At 39.1% G+C, this 21,523-nt stretch overlaps 1 protein-coding gene across 1 annotated transcript; it reads right to left on the bottom strand.

Annotated features, from left to right (window-relative positions):
* Positions 1–3,477: 3,477 nt before the first annotated feature.
* Positions 3,478–21,218, bottom strand: LOC308081858 (immunoglobulin-like and fibronectin type III domain-containing protein 1; the record flags this gene model as incomplete). The annotated part of the gene is made up of 21 exons (XM_080423477.1): positions 21,149–21,218; positions 18,848–18,970; positions 18,230–18,369; positions 16,970–17,069; positions 16,504–16,570; positions 16,212–16,398; positions 15,685–15,798; positions 15,266–15,434; positions 14,681–14,953; positions 14,060–14,353; positions 10,868–10,983; positions 9,868–10,009; positions 7,674–7,967; positions 7,014–7,316; positions 6,408–6,587; positions 6,123–6,251; positions 5,868–5,947; positions 4,805–4,997; positions 4,374–4,670; positions 3,585–3,914; positions 3,478–3,482 (listed from the first exon to the last, which is right to left on the bottom strand). Exons 1-21 carry the CDS (start codon positions 21,192–21,194, stop codon positions 3,478–3,480), a joined length of 3,582 nt encoding a protein of 1,193 aa, XP_080279603.1. The 5' UTR covers positions 21,195–21,218.
* Positions 21,219–21,523: the final 305 nt, after the last annotated feature.

Here is a 21,523-nt window from a genome sequence, read left to right on the forward strand (position 1 = left end):
CGTTTTCATCATGTAATTGTTTTGTTAATAAATGCACATATGCCCTGGAGCTATCGATGAAAGTTGCAATTCTCTGTGCAAAACTAATTAAAAATAGAATATGTTCTGACCAGTCACACATCCTAAAGGCTAATTAATACTTAGTGTGTCGTTCACTTTCAAGCAGAAAATGCAAAGCGTGGCGTTGTTTGAAAATCGAGTCATTTTCTGTATAAATTAGGCTTAGGTCATGTATCCACACAAATCAAATGTGTTAGTTTGCCATTATTTTTCATGACCGTTGAGCGTTCAAAATAAATATATCTTTAGTCAAATTGTTCCAAAATGACACATATGCCGATCTCGTTTTGTCCAACACTCACACATTGTCTTTAAACACTGGAACCGTTTCATTATGTCTGTAAACCTTTAGCGTTTACTTGCAGAGCATGTACAATATTTTACAACCTGACCAATTTCACGGTGTTTAATATGTCACCAGATATTCTCCATCAAGTAAAAAAAAAAGCTTTCAGCAGCTGCACTGAAATATGTATTGACATGAAAAAAAAAGAAAACTACTCACCTATTAGTTGTATGTCCTCTGTGTTAAGCTCTTCCACTTTAGCCTTTGCTCTTAACACTATCTGACCCATCCAAGGTGACACCCCTTTTTGTTAGCTAATAAAACATAAGAACCGCTGAATCCCTTACATGGGGAGAATCCGCTTGGTAAAAACGCGTATTTGTGGCGATGGTAAAGGGTGGTTCATCTTACCCTAATCCCATGAAACAGATCACTTCACACAGTTGGCATTGGCAATACATACTGTATGCCATCCAATACACCTCCATATGGCCTGCATCCAGTGAAGGGGTTTTGGCAATCACTGACAAACATAATGAACCAATATAATCACATAGTGATATCAATATTGTTCTTCTATTCATACTATATCAGAAGCCACAAAAAATAGTCCTGGTGATTTATGGATCCACATTGTCCATGCTTTTCATGATTCACTGGGCCTCCTGTAATACGATGACTCCACTATTTTATGTATTGGTCTGTAAATACTGTATCAACATGAGACGTTTTATTTGGTAAAATAATCCGCGGTTAGTAATCTCTTTTTGGCATGTGATGTACAATATGGCTGCCCCATTTAAGCTTATATGGTGTTCATGGAAATTCTGACAAGACGGTTCTCCAAAGAGAGCAAATGATGCGTTCAGTGAGTCGCCACTGGTTCAATACTCTTGGCATTATAAAAAGGGGGTTGTCTGGATAGTGGCGCTTTCTGCTTCTCGAGGGGTTTAGTTTCACACTGACGGAGGTTAGTCAGGCGTAACATACCCAGACGGTTTGAATAGCGCTGGCCTCATAAACGATAAGGTTGTGACCCAACAATAAGAAAACCGAAAAAGACACGATAGGAGGACAAACAAAAACAGCACCCTCTGACCTGACAGAGGAAACCGGGTAAGTGTTCTTCTACAAAAAACTCAACACATACTGTACAGAAACACTGGCACAAAATAGTCTTTTAAAAACAATACTGTGATTTCTCACTTTTTGCTGATAACATCATTTGGCAATCTGTGCCGATCATGGAAATATTGCAGGTGGGCTCATCAGGAGGTAGTACTGCTTATCGTACTTAATATTCAACAGAAAACTCTATTTTATTTTGATCATAGTGTGGACAACACAAGTAAGACGCGCGGCTCACTAGATTTTATTTCCAGGACAAATGTTGTATGATTGCACCACTTTGAGCATTTTGTTATATCCTTCAAATATAACCGGTTCCTTCAAAAAGTTGAAAATGTTGTCTTGGCAAATCTAACACTGTCAGATCCTCCTTTCATGGTCAGATGTAATGAGAACTAATTCTATATTTGCAGTGTGTGATCGTCACAGCCAATTTATCGGTGGGCTTAAGTGGATATTCTTGGCTGTGCAATTAAAATGTACACTTACACGACTCAGGTGTCGAATGTGTGTGCCTGATGCTGCAAGCTCTTGGATTCCTGAGTTGCTGGAACCATATACAGTTGTCAAGTGCTATTCATACTGCAGTTTGAAATATTGCTGATTTGCATGAACAATAATGGTATAAATATTTCAAATGCCAGTTCTGGTGTTGGATATGGCCCGTGGCCACTGAGTTCATTCTTCTGTTGTCAGTAATGATCTTTGTAAGAATATTAATGCAGAGTGAAACTATCAAAAGCAGCTGAAAAAAGGCAATAGACCAAAAGTATGGATGGTTTTATAAATGTGCTTTTAATAACATTTGTGAAGATAAGATAGTATTAATAATAAAAGAATACACCGGCACACTGCCAAACTGCACGGTACAGGATCACATTTATTGAGAGAGAAGCAACGTTTCGGTCACTGAGGACCAGTGGTGGAAAAATACTCACATTGTGTACTTAAGTAAAAGTAGCAATACCACAATGTAGAAATACTTTGATTTGCTTGAGTAAAAGAACAAAATCATCAAAATATACTCGAGTACTAAAAGTATAAGTACTCATTAATGCACAATGTTCCATTTCACAAGTTATATGTATAAAATCCTTTGAAAATAGCCAATCTACAAGCTCACAACGCGTCGCGAGCTTGTAGATCGACTATTTTCAAATAGCCAAAGTATATATCTGAAGTGATCAATGTATGTTTTTTTTAAATAATCGAAATCTACAAAGTAACTGGTAACTAAGGTTCTCAGATAATTGTAGTAAAAGTACAATATTTTCCTCTGAGATGTAGTGGAGTAGAAATAAAAGTATTGAAAATGGGAAATACTCCAGTAAAGTAAAAATCACACCCTGTGTGAAGTGGGCGGTGTCTTGCTAGCTAATCACAATACTGAATGGAGTCAACCAATCATGTACAACAGATAAATACATTTATTGAAACACTCTTTATGATGGACGAAACCATAACTTTAAAAAAACAAATTTATGTTTTTTTTAAAGTTATGGTTTCTTATATAGGGCTATGCACATGTGTCATGTGACACTGGCCAATCACAGTCCTGAATAGATTGTGATTGGCCAATCACAGCGCAGGATAATTGTACAAATTTCCAAACCTCACTTATAGGGGCGGTTTCACTGCCCAAGATAATTGTACAAATTTCCAAACCTCACTTATAGGGGCGGTTTCACCGCCCAAAAAAATACCTAAACATTTTACTTAAGAACAGTACTTGAGTACATTTACTTAGTTACTTTCCACCACTGCTGATGACCTTCCTCAGGCATGATTTTTCTCATCATGAAGAAAATATAGTACATTTTTATAGAACAATTTAGCAAAGATGTGAGATCATTGTGGCTATTTGGATGGTTTGATATAGTACTGTATTAATTACAAACATTCTATGTCACTAATGCGTTAAATTAAAACATTCATCTGTCTCCTAAATAAACCCAACAGGAGAGAGAGATATTGTGGGCCTGAAGCAATTCTTCATGCTGTTTTCAATCTGTAGGGAAGTCAAAAGAAAGATGACGTTAGCATTATATGTTTAATTAAAAAGGAAAGAAAAAAGACACAATTGATCGCCAGGTTTTGATTAAAACCTTACCTGTGACTTTAAGTTTAGTGGAGCACTCTGCGTGGCCAAGGGAGTTGACTGCGACGACTTTGTATTCGCCACTGTCCTCCTGTCTGACTCTGATTATGGAGATGGAGCAAATGCCATATGCATTGGTGATGTAGTAGTTTTTGTCCGAGTTAATGCAGACATCATTCAAGTACCACTTCACATTGGGGAGGGGGGTCCCTCGGACGGCACATGTCATGTACAGCTGGTAGCCTTTTGGTGGTGTGTGAACTTTCAATGGGACTAGGATGGAAGGGGATCTCTCGAAGGTGACTGCCGTTGTGCTGCCACCTCCAAGAAATGACAGTGGAACTATATAAGGGAAAAATCAAAGATGAGGCAGAAGAGGTGTTAAATGGCGCTATATTCTGAACTTGTACAGGATACAGATCAAACAAGTGAAATTGGAAGTGGTGACACAAATAAATGAGCAGATAAAATTAGAACTGGAACAGTATAACATGTAGGCCGATAAATGGGTACTCTCTCCTGATTGGTTGAAATTTGCAACCCCCCTGAAAATGTATTGTCTGTTTATTACAGAGGCGGAGAGACAGGGAGACCCCTGTTACTGAACATACTCTATAACAATGAGTACTATCATAATGCTTTAACCTTTTAACAAAAGAGAACGTTTTGTTTTATAAAAAAATATATTAACCCTACCTTTAATTGAATAGGTGCAAAGTTATTTAGTTATGCAACACCAAAAACTAGAGTAACGGTTTGGTTTGATTCTTCACACTTATTTGACCCAGGTAAATGACTCACCTCGGTTGCTGTTCGCACCCCATGTTGGTGAATTGGACGGATCTGAAAGGCCCATGTCGTTCTTGGCAAAGACGCGGAAATGGTACTCTCTCCCATCTTCAATGTTGATGGCTGTGAATGTGTTGGTATAGAGGCGGTCTCCTATGTTATTCCACTTCCTTGTGGTTGAGTTGTGTTCAGCCACCACATAGTACAGGCGATCATCCAACTCTTGATCTGGAGACGGGGCCCAGGATATCACTACTTTGCCCTGGACAGTTTGCTCTAGCGCTACTGGACCTGGGCTCTTGGGTTCGTCTAGTGACAAGTGGAAATTTTAGTTATTATTGAGGGGAAAATCCATAAATTGACTATTGACCCCAAATTAGTTTTATTTAGTGTAGGCCTTTATTAAGATTTGAGTTGATTGACTGTTTGTGTCTTTTTCTTACCTGTGACTCTGACCTCAATGTCAAATGAGGCTTCGCCCGATGAGTTTTTGGCTTTTATAGTGAATATGCCTGAGTCGGAGCGCTTTGATGAGGGGATCGCAAGCTGTGACATTCCCTCTGTGTTGATAACATTTATCCAGGGGGATACAGGCTCGTCGTCCTTTAACCAAGTGATCTCTGGTGGAGGCTCCGCCTGAAGATGGCAATATAATACAATTAAATAAAACATGAGGCTCCCATCACATCAATTTCATTACTGATGTTGGCATTTCTTGAACATTTTTACTTTAATGCAAAATAAATTCACAGACTGACAGACTGCAGTTTGTCAGCTGTAGGCCTAATTCATGATCGATATTCTTTTTGCGGAGACGACTGCAATATGCAGTTTACTTTTACAACTAACTTGAAATGTCGCATCGGTCTCCTCAAACAGTTGAAAGGACCATGGCTGGGGTCGGTTTAGGGCATTGGCCATGACTTGCACTATACTTGACATTACTGCTGTGCTGACCATTTTCCAAGAATAATATTTGTTAGTTTTTTGAGGAAGCCATTGGATATGATTCTTTTCAGTACAGTATGGAAGTCAAAGACTTGAAACTTGCTTGAAATAGGTAATCCAATGTGTGTTAGTTTTTGTCAAATACCGTATCATTGAGTTTTAATGCATTTTTAAAGTGTGTATTGATTTGAAAAGTCTATCCAAAAATAGTCTCTGGAGAAAAGATTGATTTATGAACTAAATTCATGTTCAATTCATTCATGTTTAGTCAACATTGACATGAATCTAAAAATAAAGGCATTAATGTAATCCTCTATGTTTATGTATAATACAATATGGTCAAAACTGTGAATAGACCATGACATACTGTATATGGCAATAGTAAATGTAATCTATAATCTGTTAGAACTTCAAAGAATGTTTACAAATGCTTTAGAAAATGATCTTAAGAATAGCAACAACTGCTCAACTTACTATCATGGTGATGTATGGATAAAATATTGGGTCATTTAAAAATGTGGGATTGAGGGAGAACTGGGAGAACGCATCTATACATACCTCATAGTTTATTTTGACGCGCACAGTAGTCCCTGCTCTGACAACCATGAAATCCTCTGGATCTTTAAAACGAGGTCTCACTGGACACACACACACACACACACACACACACACACACACACACACACACACACACACACACACACACACACACACACACACACACACACACACACAAATCTGTTAGAGAACATGAATCATCATGAATTCTAACCATAAACTGTAAGGACACTCTCAGGCCTGTTGATTACTTACTGTTAGGATTCTTTACACACACCATCTTGGAAGGAGGGCTTAGATCTCCAGCACCAGACTTATTGATGGCCGCAACTCTGAATTCATACTCTGCTCCCTCTGTGACTTCTTTAGCTGCATAGCTTTCAACTGAAGATAACATGTATGACAAGGACATTTTTTTAATTCATAACACTGATGCGTTTTGACATCCCATTTCACCAAATACAGAGGAAATTTGTTTTCTGCCACCACCCCCATCCTCCTGTAATCAAATAAAAATATGTCATATCCCCTCCGACAGACCTTCAATAGGCTCATTCAGGGGGTTAAGGGCAATCCACTGGGTTGTGTCTTTCTTGCGCTTCTCCAACTGGTAACCGATGATTGGTTCTCCTCTGTCGTCCTCTGGACGTGTCCAGGTTAAGTTGACGCAGGTCTTCGAGGCACTGACCACGTTCGGGGCTCCGGGTGGGCCAGACAGTACTAAGGAATTATGAGAAATGAAATGAACAAGATAGGTGTTTGTGTGAAATTCAGTGACTACAGTATACTGTAAGTTATTGTGAAGTTAAGATTATTGTCTATGTTTTACCCATATATACGACTATAGCACTGATTTAGTCATTCAGGATTTTCCAGAAAGTTCCTGGTGGGGTTGGAGCAAATGTGTGGATAGTGTTGTAAACTGTGGGTCTTCTGTATAGGGGATGGAACAGCATTTTACAACGGTATTGCAGCCAGATGTGAACATGTGTCCCTCTACGCTGGCTAAATCATTTACTGTAGGTGATAAATGATTTGACGCCCACCAGAAACCTATCCTGAGGCAGTTTTCATTCATTACAAACATCATTGAACAAATTAGCATTAGACCCACTGAGGAATGCATGATCAGAATTCTTGCCTTACCCAGCACACCAGCCATAAATGCTTCTTCTGTTTCTAGGGAGTCACTGAGACCCTCTGGGTTCTCAGCATAGATCCGGTAGTTGTACATTTTGCCATGGGTCACATTTCTGTCTCTGTAGTTGGTTTCGTCAGCTGTGACATCTCCAAGCTTCGTCCACTGACTTTGGGTTGTTTGTTGTCGTTCTATGATATAGTTGGTGACAGCGGAGCCTCCGTCGTCTTTAGGGGGGTTCCACTTAATCTCAATCATGGAAGACGAAGTTTCAAGCAGCTCCACTGGACCGTCTGGTGGACCTGGCCTGTCTGTTTGGGGAAACATGGCATTAAAAGGCATTTGTTTGTTTATTCTTTTTTAAGGAATGATTACAGTACATCTAATATTAACCACATGAACCCTAGCATCCATATTCTGGTCATAATTGGTGAACATTCAGCAAAAATAACAGCTCACAGTACGTCATGCTGCACCATGTTGGGAGCTTGTAGATGGGCTATTTCTTTTTTGTGTAGAGGGGAAAATAGAAGGGGGACCAAGTATTGATCCCTGGGTGACCCCGTTCAGTGAAGTATAGTATAGGGTTTAAGTGGATAAAACGCAATAATTGCTCTTGCACTTTTATCACCACAAATCTTGTTTTTAATCTGCCTATATATTCATACCAATGACAATAAGCTGAGAGGTGGCTTCCACGGTCCCAAATGGGTTTTTGAGTTGGATCTTGACCTCCCCTGAGTCCGTACGCAGACAGTCTCTAAACAGCAGCCGGCTGTGGTTGGATTCCTTTATCATCTTGACTCCTCCTCCATCCTTCAACTGAGAGCCATCCTTAAACCAGTTGACGTCCAAGGACTCCTGAGTAGGAAATGGCATCTTGAAAGTGGCAGTCTGTCCCACTCTAACTATCACCGGCTTCGAGAACTTGTGAAGATCATCGGGGTCAAATTCAGGTACGTCTGTGAACCAAAAAAAGTGCTTGATCAGATGAATGCATTTGCGAACAATTCTTATGTGATTTTTCTGCTGGGATATTGGATAGATGAAAGAGAAATGCACAAAACAGCCTATTATTGTTGTCTCCGCCAGGCCAAAGTTGTGGCCGAGACTGTTTTCACCCATGTGTGTGTCCGTCCGTCCGTCCGTCTGTGAGCAGCCTACCCCTAGAATGTCTGTGATCTTACATACATTTCATCTATTCCAAATACACAGCCATAGATCTGTCCTATCCGCGCCCGGTTAGCAGACTGATCTCTGTGGCATAAAAGTGCTCTGCGCAGCGTGTGTCACCCAATAATGAATTCCTAAGACTTGGAGTCAGATATTTTCCTCTAGTTTCATATCCATTTCAAAGTTCTGGCAGAAAATGTGTGTTTAGTAAAATATCTGCACTTTTGCTCGAGCTTTACACAGACGACATTCTCTCCGGGCGAGGGGCCCGTAATGAATGCAGTGACTGAACATATCAAAACTTCCTTTGGGAAGCACACATGTATGGGCACACAATTGGCAGGTGGTGTGATTAATTACCCGACACCAATCGCAACGCACCTGTCAATTGTGTGCCCCATACGATTGTGCTTCCCAAACATTGACTGTCCCCAAAGGGAGTTTTCATATGTTCAGTCCAGCAGTCATTTCAGGTCCGACCCTGTGGCTGACAGAGATTGTTGTCCGTGTGAATCTCGTGGAAAAGTGGAGATGTTTTACTAAACACACGTTTTCTGCCAGAACTTTCAAATGGATATGAAACTAGAGGACTAGAGTCTTAGGAATTAATTATTGGGTGAGTGCACATGCTACGCGGAGCACTTTTATGCCGTGGAGATCAGTCTGCTAACTGGGCGTGGATAGGACCGATCTATGGCTGTGTATTTGGAATACATGAAACGTATGTAAGATCACAGACATTCTAGGGCTATGAGCAGCTAATTTCTGGCACCGTTGGACTGATTGGCATGAAACTGTGCACGCACACTACTTGGAGTCCAAGTAAAAACCTCTACTAAATGTATCATATTGCCCTGTTATTGCGCCACCAGGAGCCAGATTTTTGCTAAACACATTTATTGATAAAGATTTTGTCCAAACATCACGCAAATCGGTACACATTACCTCTATAGTCATGTGATCAAGACTGATCTGTCAGATTTTTCATATTCCATCCTGATTGGCTAAAATTGGCTTCTAAAGTGTGCAGGAGTGGCCCGTTTTGAACAAAATGTCTCAAATCATTAACGCAGCATCGGATTGCCGTGAAACTTTGCACGCACATTCCGACTAGGCCAAGGAAGAAATGCCGGCCTCATGGTGGCACTATAACAGGCCGATTAAAGTTTTGGCCGTAGGCCGTAGGTCATACAATAAAAATTATGTTTCCCTTGGATTCCTTGGATCATTACGGAACTCCCCAAATAAGCCACTCCTATTTCCTCCTATTTAGTGTAAGTTTTCCGCCATGTTGCGTTTTCTTTGCGAAACACAGTTTTTGCTACTACTCCTACAGATTTTCTCCAAATCTCACCAATTTTTTTCAAATCTCCTCATGGTGGCACTACAACAGCCCACCTCACGCTTTTGCCTATAACTCCTAGGTTTTACCATCAGCATCCCCCCCCCTGGATTCCTTGGATCATGACCCAAGGTCCTATTTGTGCCAGATAAAATGTTGTGCCATAATGCGTTTTCTTCAAAACATACATTTTGCTACTACTCCTACAGATTTTGACCAAAACGCAGATCCCATTCCAAGTGACTATGACCAAAGTTTGCGGGCCCTGGGTAGGCAACCTGGCCTGGCAGAGACCTGTGAGGCCGGAGAACACTTTTCTAGTTAATGTTGTTAATTTAATGTCATACCTCCAACAATGACCTTTCCTTCAGTACTTTGTTCTCCTGACACAAAACGATGCAGTCCTGAGTGATCATCATCACAGCTTTTGATTGTCAGCTTGTGTGAAGTTCCATCCTGGGTAATGCTGGCACCACGTTTGGAAGTTAACTGGTAAGACAAAGAGTTTTTTGATTGATTGATGTACTTTATTTAGTAAGACATGTGAACAGTACATGGCAGTACATAACAGTACATGGAAGTACAAATTCAAGAGATAACCCATAGTCTAAATGAACCAAATGTAACAAATACCTAGTTGTGCCTTCGCTTTACCTGGTGATTCTCTGTTATGCAGGACCTTCACTAGGAGCATTGAAATACTTATTACACACCTGTAAGCAAGTTCTTTCACTATTGCAGGTCTTACTATTGTTATTCTTTAACTTTTTAGGGCATGACTTTAGAGGCTAGCTGTGTGTGTGTGTGTGTGTGTGTGTGTGTGTGTGTGTGTGTGTGTGTGTGTGTGTGTGTGTGTGTGTGCGCGCGCGCCAGTTTGTCTGTCTCTAAGTATGTCTGTCTGTCCAGAGCTAAGCTCACAAACTGCTATTGTAAAACTAAATATTGTATGCCAGTAGGCCACAGAGGTACCCTAATCAATTTTCTTTGACAATTGTTTTTAATACTTTTTGAAATATTCAGCTTACTTTTTCTAATGGAAGTTAATGGGGCTGTAATTGAGCTGAAACCTTGTCCAGATTTTGAGTCATATGTCATAGATACGTCATAAAACTGACTGACTGATGTTACAGGCTGGTCACATGAAGTCTGAGATCCACATTTGAGTTATGCCATTTCCATGTGGATCCAGAGGTCGACAGTTTTCTAGTGTTTTAAGTTTGGTGATCGAATAATCTATTTAGGCTTATTTAGACTTTGCATATTGTAAGTTAGGGATATCAGAAGAACTTTAGGCACTGTAGATACATTAAATGCAAAAAGATAGTATGGAGATGAATTAAACCATACCTCTTCCCCATCCTTGAACCAGGTCCCCTTAGCATCACTATTCATCGTAACGACAAGTTCAGCAGGCTGACCACGAACGGCATAGACATCAGATAGTCCACTTGTAATTACAGGCTCTATGTGACAGGAAAGAAATAAACAATTACACTCTGTTTTTGATTTTCATGAGCATCACTTTAAGGCTCAAATAAGTTAGAATTATAGAATTATAGAATTATAAGATGGTTATTCTTATAATTTACAAGTAAGATATCTGGCCTGGAATGCCTTGAAATTTGCACCTTCATGATCCAATGATACCTATTGATTTTGGCAAACCAGTGGTTTTTCCTCTAGCACAACCAGTAGGCAAGTTTTTTTCACTTGCACACATTTTACTCTCAAAACAAGATGTCTTGAAAACTATTGGCTAGATTGCGGTGGAATTCAACCTCTGTTGAATGTGTGGACCTAATGGGCTACCGCCATTAGCTATTTCACTTGCACACAAGATATCTCATAATTTAAGGCATCTTGCAGGATGAACCCTATACTGATTGTTGTGACCCATGGCCTTACTTCTAGCGCCACCTTTCGGCCAACATTTCCAGGTAGGTGTAAGGAGAAGCACAGCCGCTATAGGCTAGGGGCTGCTCCTTAGCACAGTGGTTCTCAGCCACAGTGGTTCTCAGCCAAGAGCCTGTCAGGGTGGGGGGTCCCCAGTTCAAATATGATTATTTTGGGGGGTCACGGCCTGAAAAGGTTGAGAACCACTGCCTTAGTAGACTTAGTAGACAACAATATTGATAGTTCAACAATATTAATGATTTATAGTAATTTGTTATGTATTGCTTATGCGTTTCACTATGCATTCTAGCACTATGTTGAGCTCGAATTGGGCCTGAAATTCTCATCCTGATTAGTAACACAGAAAGCCATTCCAAATGTCAGCATACATACTTGGGGATTGTGGTTCTTCAGTGTACAGTATTGACATTAGATAGTTAATTTGAAATTAGAACTCACCTTCACTCTGGGAATTAATTATTTAATTAATCATTTTATTTCGCCCCCTCCTTCTCAATCACAGAAGTAAAGGGCGTCAGTTTCTATAAGGATTTTGGTGAAAGGGTTTAAATTGAAGTCTTGTTAAAAAAGTTACAGTCTCGTGCCTAGCCATTGATATTTCATGAACAAATTATTAGACTGCTGTATTAATTGTTTCCTGGATTATTCCATAATAATTCATGTTATTATTACATTCATCCCATTCCATGGCTTACCATGTTCTGCCTCTGTACCCGATTGGACAAGCCCTGTGACACCAGGAACAGCATTAAAATGTATCCCCTTATGCCAAAGGTCTATGTATGAGGATCCCCTCAAGCATGTTAGAAATTATTGTGATCCGTCTTACCACATCCTGAAAGTCCATCTGCTTTTGCTTGTTTAGGCCTATCACAATTACCTGTCAGTGATCAGTTAGCAGTTAGTGGCTATGTATATCGCTTCTAAGTAGCCTATCCTATATACTTATAACTACCTACAGTAAGCAGTTATAAGAAGTTGTGAAAAGTTTCATCAATGCTTTTCTGTGCCTTATTACAGAAAAGCATTATGTTTAAGCAGTACGGAGTAAGCAGTTTAACCCATTTAGGCGTGGAACCCCTATTCGTTACTTTACCGTTAATTCCAGGAACCCCTTTTGGGGTTGTCGTTGCTATGTACAGTATATAGCAACATGCATTTTTAGGATTTTTTAAATTAATATTAGATTTTTTTCAGAAAACTTAAGTCAGGATTTAGAAGACGTTTTTTAGAATCGACCTCAGGTCTAAATGGGTTAACAGCAACATATTAATGTTGTTAATATGTTCTTAACATATTAACATTTTAAGGCCTATAATTCTGCTGCGTGAACAGAGTTACGACTAACACACTGACTTCCGAAGCCATTGTATCTCAAATGGCTTTCATATTCAGAATTATATCCATGCAGTGGTTAAAACATTGGTGGAAGTTTCTTACCACTGCTAACCACATCCACAACCTGTGGATCCGAACCCTTTATACTCACTGCTGATGCTCCACTTTTACCTATCAATCATCAAAATTAATCAATGGAGCTGCCATAAACAAGGATTTTTATCATACCAACTAGATTGAAAATTAGGGACCTCCTCCCTTCCCCAGAAATATTATGTGACAAATACATATAACTATAATAGCAAATGAATCATTTATACTTTACTATTATTATTATTTACTGTACAAGTTAATAAACAACATAACATTTTAAGGCCTATAATTCTGCTGCGTGAACAGAGTTACGACTAACACACTGACTTCCGAAGCCATTGTATCTCAAATGGCTTTCATATTCAGAATTATATCCATGCAGTGGTTAAAACATTGGTGGAAGTTTCTTACCACTGCTAACCACATCCACAACCTGTGGATCCGAACCCTTTATACTCACTGCTGATGCTCCACTTTTACCTATCAATCATCAAAATTAATCAATGGAGCTGCCATAAACAAGGATTTTTATCATACCAACTAGATTGAAAATTAGGGACCTCCTCCCTTCCCCAGAAATATTATGTGACAAATACATATAACTATAATAGCAAATGAATCATTTATACTTTACTATTATTATTATTTACTGTACAAGTTAATAAACAACATAACATTTTAAGGCCTATAATTCTGCTGCGTGAACAGAGTTACGACTAACACACTGACTTCCGAAGCCATTGTATCTCAAATGGCTTTCATATTCAGAATTATATCCATGCAGTGGTTAAAACATTGGTGGAAGTTTCTTACCACTGCTAACCACATCCACAACCTGTGGATCCGAACCCTTTATACTCACTGCTGATGCTCCACTTTTACCTATCAATCATCAAAATTAATCAATGAAGCTGCCATAAACAAGGATTTTTATCATACCGACTAGATTGGAACCATAGAGAATGGTAAAACTTGCTGGCAGCTTTATTTGCGATAAAGTCTTGGCCGGTATGTTGGACCGTATATAGTCTGGTCTTTGACACAAAGAAATCCTGAGAGCAATAATCATTTAATTGAATACATTGAATTAATTAAATCCTTAATTTATTATTATTATTGCAAAGTATAGCATTATGCTCCACACGTGTTTGGGCATATAACACGTTACTTAATGAGTCTGGTGTTCTTACTTACCATCTTTTGGTGCCTCAGCTGGAGCTTCTGTAGCTGGAGCTTCAGTAGCAGCAGTTGGAGTTGGAGTAGCAGTAGGTGGAGGAGGTGGGGTGGCAGGAGCAGGATCTCCAGGAGTTGGTGCAGGAGCTTCTGCAGCAGCTTCTTTCGCAGCTTGAATCTGCTCTTTCCTCTCCTCTCTCCCCTTCTCTAGTTTTGCCTGTTGCTCTTGAGCAATCTTTTGCACGTCCGCTCCAGATCCGCCTGCCCGTGTCGTTTTTCTTGCTGTCTTTTTGCCCTTTTGTGCACTTTTGTCAGCTGGATAATGCAGAAAGATGTTCATGTATTGAGGAACACACCACAGCTTAGTTGATACCCACAACTCCTTTGTCGTATTTTCATCTGAGAACACTTTTTAACACCTTTTTCATTTGAAAATACACCGCTTTTGTCAAGTGAATGCCACGGGTCATGTGATAAAGTATACATTTGCCTTAACTAAGCCATATCGTAATACAATAAGAACATTTCTGTCATCGTTATCATCCTATTATCAGTTGTTCTTACCCCATTATGTGCCATTATCAATTATGTTATGTCATGATCAAACACTATACAGTTTCTGCTGAATGTTGTGTAACTTACCTTCAACAATGAGCCATGCATTGCAAGATTTTATGCCTGCACAGGCTGAAAAAATGCCTTTGTCCACTATCATGCAGTCTTTGATCACCAGCCTGTGAATGAGCTTGTCTTCTGAAACCTCAATATCATATTTGTCGTCTTGTTCCAGTGGTAAATTCTTGCCAAACCACTTAATCTTGGAGAAGGGATTTGAAAGAACACATTCGAAGACCGCATCTTCTCTCTCCGTTGCCGTCACTTCCTGAAGTTTGACCAAGAAATCCACCACAGGAACTGAAAATAATATTTTTAATCAGACTTGGTTATTTAGACTCAGAATTTGAACTATCAATATCAAAGTGTGTTAAAAGCAACAGACTTCATATTAGGCCAACAAAATGACAATGTTAAGCCTGATTTTTACTTGGTTGGGCACATGCGCCACACACCGAAAAGAGCAGATCTAAAAGCTCACAACGTGTCATGCTGTGAAGCATCATGAGCTTGTAGTTTGGCTATTTCCAGTGCATGACACCTGTGCAACTAACTAAGTACAACTCAGGCTTTAAGGCGATTCACACAGCCTGAGTGAAGTGCAGAACCTACTTTTGAAATCTGTTGAAAATACATTGACATCGTCAACATCCAGCTGGTACAACCCTGCATCATCTGGTAGGAGGTCCTTCATGCTGAAAACGTACTTATTGCCTACTTGATTGAGGATGTGCTTCGCTTTTTCTGCCTCCTCTCTGCTGCATGCTACCATCGCACCATCCTGTGGGGGAGTTACACGCAATGCCATTTACTTTGAAAGCGGAAAATTAAAATTCTCTTGGAAAATAAAGTTGCAAGGCAATGCACCATTCAAATGAAAGGAAGACAGGGAGGGGGTGTAAAATTCATGTTGTCACAGGCAAAATCATCTTTAGACTGCATTGAGAGATTATTATTCCAACAGCAAGACTTTTTATTTAAAAGTTAAATGAGTTGCATGTTCCAAAAGCATTCATAATTGACAGATTTACCTTGTACACAAATATGGTACTGTTTGGGTTAATGAGCTCCAAGTCAACTTCAAAGGATGCTGAGCCGTCTGCGTTGACATCGATAGGTTTCAGGTTAGAAATGCTTTTGACAAACTGAAAGATATTCAATAAAAGGGAGGAAAGTACTGTTTTAAATAGTCCAGTTTTTTCCTTTTTTTTAAAGATACATGATTACTATTAAGCTCTTTACACACTGTGGGCATTACAAATACATGATACAAAAGTATGTTGACGAATATTTTGTATGATCGCATCAAACTATAAATATAGTTGATTCATACTGGTTGATTATTTTATTCATGGTAAAATACTGCATAAAATAAACAAAATAACCAGTTTCCGTGTGTGGATGGATGTACTACTCATGACATAAACACCAGTTTTGAAATGAATTAATCACATGAAAACAACGGTGTGTAAGGACTTTTACGATTACTGAAATATAAATTTGTCAACATTGAATATCCAGAATGCTATGTTTTTCTCTTACTGTATAAATGACAAACCTCTGCTTGCTCTTCTTCCCTTTCCCTCTTCATCTCATTAAGTTTCTTGAGCATCCCGCGGAAGTCAGTGATTCCATACTCCTGGCAGATCCTCTCATAGTCCTTCTTGTCGGCACTGAGCAAGATCTCCCAGAACTTTGGGTCTAAGTCGTCTTTGTCTTTTTTCTCAAATTTGGGCCGGACCTTACTGTAAGTCAGAATAACATGTCATCAATTGCATATCCTTGCACAATAGCATAAAATTGATCAAATTAATGTCTAAAAGTAAAATATAAATACATTATAGCAGCACCTTTTCCTATTCAGTACCCTCTTAAAGTCTTCTTGCGGTTCCTTGTTTACTTCCTTTTTGAAACCAACTAAAAGGAGAAAAAAGAGGACGTGTTTTACAGTGTAACCTACACTATGATTACACAATGATATACAAGAGAGAGTTCTAAGTGATGATTATTAGAATAATTGTAACCCAGGCAAGCTGGGTGTAGAATTGTAGCATTTCTGATTTCACATGAATTGCATATGATTTAAAATAATTTAAATTGGATCCACTTTTGGAATGTTTCATTATGGTGCATTTACACTAAGAAATTTCAGTCAATCACAATAACATAACATTGTTATTGGCCTAGCAAGTAAACATTTGTCTGAGAAATAGATAAGACGCTCAAAACATCAACTTGTTGCTAATTGGATACATTTACAATGGGAGCATACAACAGTGTGTGGATTGCGGACATCTAGCAAGGAAACAGCTCTACCTTGAATTACATTCAGCACAACTGTTACAGTTGCTCTCCCATATTCATTTGTGGCAATGCATTTGTAGGTGTCTGCTTGATCTGGTTTAACATTTTGCATCTGGAGAAAAAAAGGAGAAAACACTCAAAGGGCAAATTAAACAAGTGAATGCGGACATTACAGATATATAAATTGAGCAGTATGAAGTTATCTTGTCAGTCTTTCTCATAGTGTGACAACGTAATTATGTAAACAATATGGGGCCATGTCCACAGAAGAATTTTTGAACGGCCAGTGCCTTTCTGGCATGCATTTTTATGGTGAAGACATGCTGTAATGTTCCTTTCCCAGCGCCGCATTTTGCATTTCAGCGCTTTTTGGCAGAGCACCGTGGGCAGTGCCTTCAACCAGATACACACCTGTCACGCCCATAGGATTGTCTCTAGGGTAATCTCTTTGCCTGTTCACCGGTTCACTGCCGTTTTCTTAGCTACTTTTTGAAAGCAACAAAATCATACAGTGTACGAAGCAACGTCCACAGCCAACTTTTTCACCATGTTCAATGCCATTGTTGTTCTTCTTCTCTGTTCGGGACAGAAGGGCGGCCTCTCAATTCAACAAAAAGCATCTTATGCTTCGAGTAGATTTTTTCTCAACTGGAGGCACCCTACCGCATGGAGTGCATAATAACAAGCAACACAAAAGCAGCAAACAAAATGCTCCATTCAAATGGATAACAATTACAAACAGATGCCCACAGAGGCTTAACCAGTGTCTGGTGTGATCAGCCCCTTACTCTGTAGAACTTACGGGACTGCAAATGATAGAGCAGACCAGAATATAACAGGAAAAATCACTGTTCATTGCTTGCTTGGTAGATGGCCTTACTAAACTATGCTTTTTTATTGTACTTTCATGCTTGAGTAGTGAATTTATGTTGTAGATAATGGGAACGGGCAGGTTCTGACCCCTTTCACAAAGCTCGGATCTCTTGAGTGAGCTGTCCAAATCTACATTTAGCATATAGTTCAGACGGAGAGAAAGGGGCAGAACGAATGCACAGGATAGGAGTGGTCCAGCGGGATAGCTAGAGAACTGAGCAATACTGGCCCAATCAAATGGCTGTCATTGACAAACTTGATTTATTTGCTTATCTGTTTCTTCTCTTAGTCTCGCTTTCTTTCTCCCTCTAAAGCGTTCTTCCGTCTCCCATTTTTGGACCTCTGTTGGGAAACCATAGCATCTTACTGATGTGTGACATGCCGTACTTTATCACTTACCTCAAATAGATGCTCATTATTTACGTCGTCATATTTGGCCACGTATCTTGTTGTGTCAGACACATCTCCATTATTTCTGGTCCATGTTACAGAGGGTGTTGGATCACCATTAACAATGGCTTTAAAGAATGCAAATTTGCCTGTATAAAATAACAAATAAAACTGAGTCACTTCACTTGGCATGAATCGCGTCCCAGATGGGAAGTTACTTGAGGCTGGCCTTCACCACATTGAAAATCATATATGTATACATTGTAGTCTAACTGGCTGAGGATAGCTTTATACCTACCATATAACTTTTTGAAATTGCATTTACTCTTGCACACCATATTTGCAGAGGAATCCCCATGAGATTAACAGGATGGGGTTTTAGTCACCTAATCCCTGTTCTCAATTTAAAATTGAGTCAATTGGCTTATACATAATTCTGCTTGGTTTAAATTGCTGGAGCCCAGAGATTTAATGACAGGCCCGAGTTCCCTTTCGCTTTTCCCCCATTTGAACCCCAGTTGCCCATTATGACTCTGGATCTTGGATAATGCACAGTATGAAAACCTTGTCATATGAGAGCATTTAAAATCATTAATTTATACAGTGATTCATTTTCCTCAGGCGTACCCTCTTGGATGGTCAGAGCAATTGGCTTGCGGGTGAAGTCAGGATGGTTCTTTCCCTCCGGTATCGTCTCAACAGACTGTACGATCATAACCCCAGGGACTCTAGATTTCTTTTTGATCTCCACTGTGAAAAGAAGAAGTTAAAATGTTACTCTTTGACGGTTAAAAAAATATGAAGAAAATTGACAGCATCCCACACTTCAATATATTCTGTTGATTTGTCATGGAACTTTCACCCACATCAACCATGCTGAAACACATTCTAATACAAGGTATATTAGAATGTTTAAAGGGCCTACACCATGAATTTAAAGAATAATAATAATATTTAATATCATATTGTTTATGTCCCTGAAACGTTTTTCAAAAGGTTTGAGCCTAAATCAAGCCTCAGATATACTCATTCCAACTAACTTCTCTCGGGCTTATAAAGCACTTTCACCTGCAATACCACATTGTCCTGTTTGTCATGGGGCGCTATCGAGCCAGTTTGTATGCATGTTATCTCCTGGTTCTGTGTGGAAAAAGTAAAAAAAAAAAATAAGAAAAAAAAAATGTTAGACCAATTTACAGAAAACCCCAGATTTGCTGTGAAAGCCTGAGTGTTCAAACTGGGGTATTTTGGGGGATAGAAGAGAGGTAGGGGAGACCAAAAACACACAAAAAATAAGAAAAAGTTAAAATTCATGGTGTAGTCCCTTTAATGTTATTCATTGTATTTCAGACCTGTACATAAAACCCATGGATACATATGGGTATTATTTATATCATGTTCATGATATATTAGAAAATACAAACCTTTCAATGCCATCATTTAACAACATAGTTATTCCCATAAAGGTTTTCCTTGTATGTGTATATTCATGCCAACACTGTACATACAGTATATGTAGGAATATTCCTGCATATCACACACCCAAAACTGTACGCTCTTATGTACATCAACTCATCAACAATCAGTTGATGAGTCAACTGATTCAGTTGAACTGATATCAGTTCTTCATGCCTTGAAGGAGCAGGAACAAACCCAGTTGGGGGGTTTTCTAGTTATGGTTGCCTGCTGTAAGCCTACCTTCATTACCGTCAGAAATTTCTGCATCAGGACCTGATAAAGCACATTTTGAGGAGCACATATAGGGCATGTCATGTCAGCGGGTTGCAAACAATGTAATAACCATGTTTGAGCTCAATTAAACAGTTGCAGGCAATGCTGCTAAATCTCAGAGGCTCAAGATTTAGTGACTAACATTTACCATCCAGCTCTTTTGTAGGATAACTAATGAACAGAATCCCCATTGGAAGACTTAGCCTGAATAAGAACGCATGGAATTCACATTTTGACAGAGGCTAAACTTCAACTTGCAAAATGCAATAGAAACATCACTAAATTATGCCAGTGTTTGAAAAAAAAGCAAAAACCTATTATGTTCGTCATCCGACAATCTTATTCCCACTCAACGCATCTGGTCTAGAACTTACGTTGGATGTGCCAAAGGCATATTAAGATAAAAAATATAATAAGGATTGAATATAATGCATTAAGAAAACGGTCCTAAAAGACAACACTGATAGTTGTTGGTAAAGCATTAGACTAATGTCCCAGGTCCCTGTTGAGGTGAATGCTTTTGGATGCTTTTTGAGTACCTTCCAAATAAGTGTTTGTTCCACACAGTTGTATGTATGTGGATTAATGCATTTAATCTACATTGTGCACTTCGTCTTTTTACTCTCCTTGACTACTGTGAGTCAGCACAAGCACAATCCCCTCCTGGTTCTATTTTAACCCTATTGTTCCTCAGCCCTATGTTGCTACAGCCCAATGTTTTCTCTGTAGATGTCCAACCCCCTTTTAGCCCAACTCTTCCCTCATCCCTATTTCTTCAATGGATTTCCATTATGATTTTGAGACAAACAGTGTGTAAAATATAGTATTTAGTGTTTCACCTAGAACAGTGTGTAGTGTAAAATAAACATAATGTAAAGTAAGTATCACTTCACTAGTGGACATGAGTACTATTGTTAAGTTTCACTTTTACTTTATGGTTGTATGATGTGTATGAGTGTGGAGTAAGACAAACAACTATTATATTCAAAATGTAATGAAATTACATGAAATCAGGGCAATATAAGGCTAAGCGAATTGTACAGCGATTGATTTTAAACTAGTGGAATGGGAACTGATCTAACCCAATGCAGACAATAGCATGTTAATCAATGCAGCAGAAAACCCATCACGATTTTGGCATGATACTGCTCTTCACCACTCTCGGAGTGCCAGTAGTGGAAGGAGAATCTCACTTACCTTGGCCAGTGGCCATCCCGTCTGTGTCCTTTGATCTTTTAATCATCTTGCGTTCGTTGATTACTGAATGCACTCAGCAATTTGTTTGTCTGTAATACATGGGGAAAAAAGCACAAGGGTTTCACTTTAGTACTGGTTTTATGCTCACTGCTGATTAAGTCTTCTTTTGCTTTTAATTTAATTATTTTTTATATAATCTTTCACTGGTATATTTTTCACAGTAACCTTCCACATAATGTGGTTGACAACTTCTCTAAACACTATTAGACATTATTTTTTATTGTACTGTATGTGTCTGCCCCAGCACCGGGAATGTGCCATACATTTACAGTATGTATGTATTTTAGCGTTAAGAAAGACTATTTCTGACAACGT

Source organism: Gymnoscopelus braueri (assembly GCF_963280865.1).
Source record: "Gymnoscopelus braueri genome assembly, chromosome: 3".
In the NCBI taxonomy this organism is placed as follows: Eukaryota; Metazoa; Chordata; class Actinopteri; order Myctophiformes; family Myctophidae; genus Gymnoscopelus; species Gymnoscopelus braueri.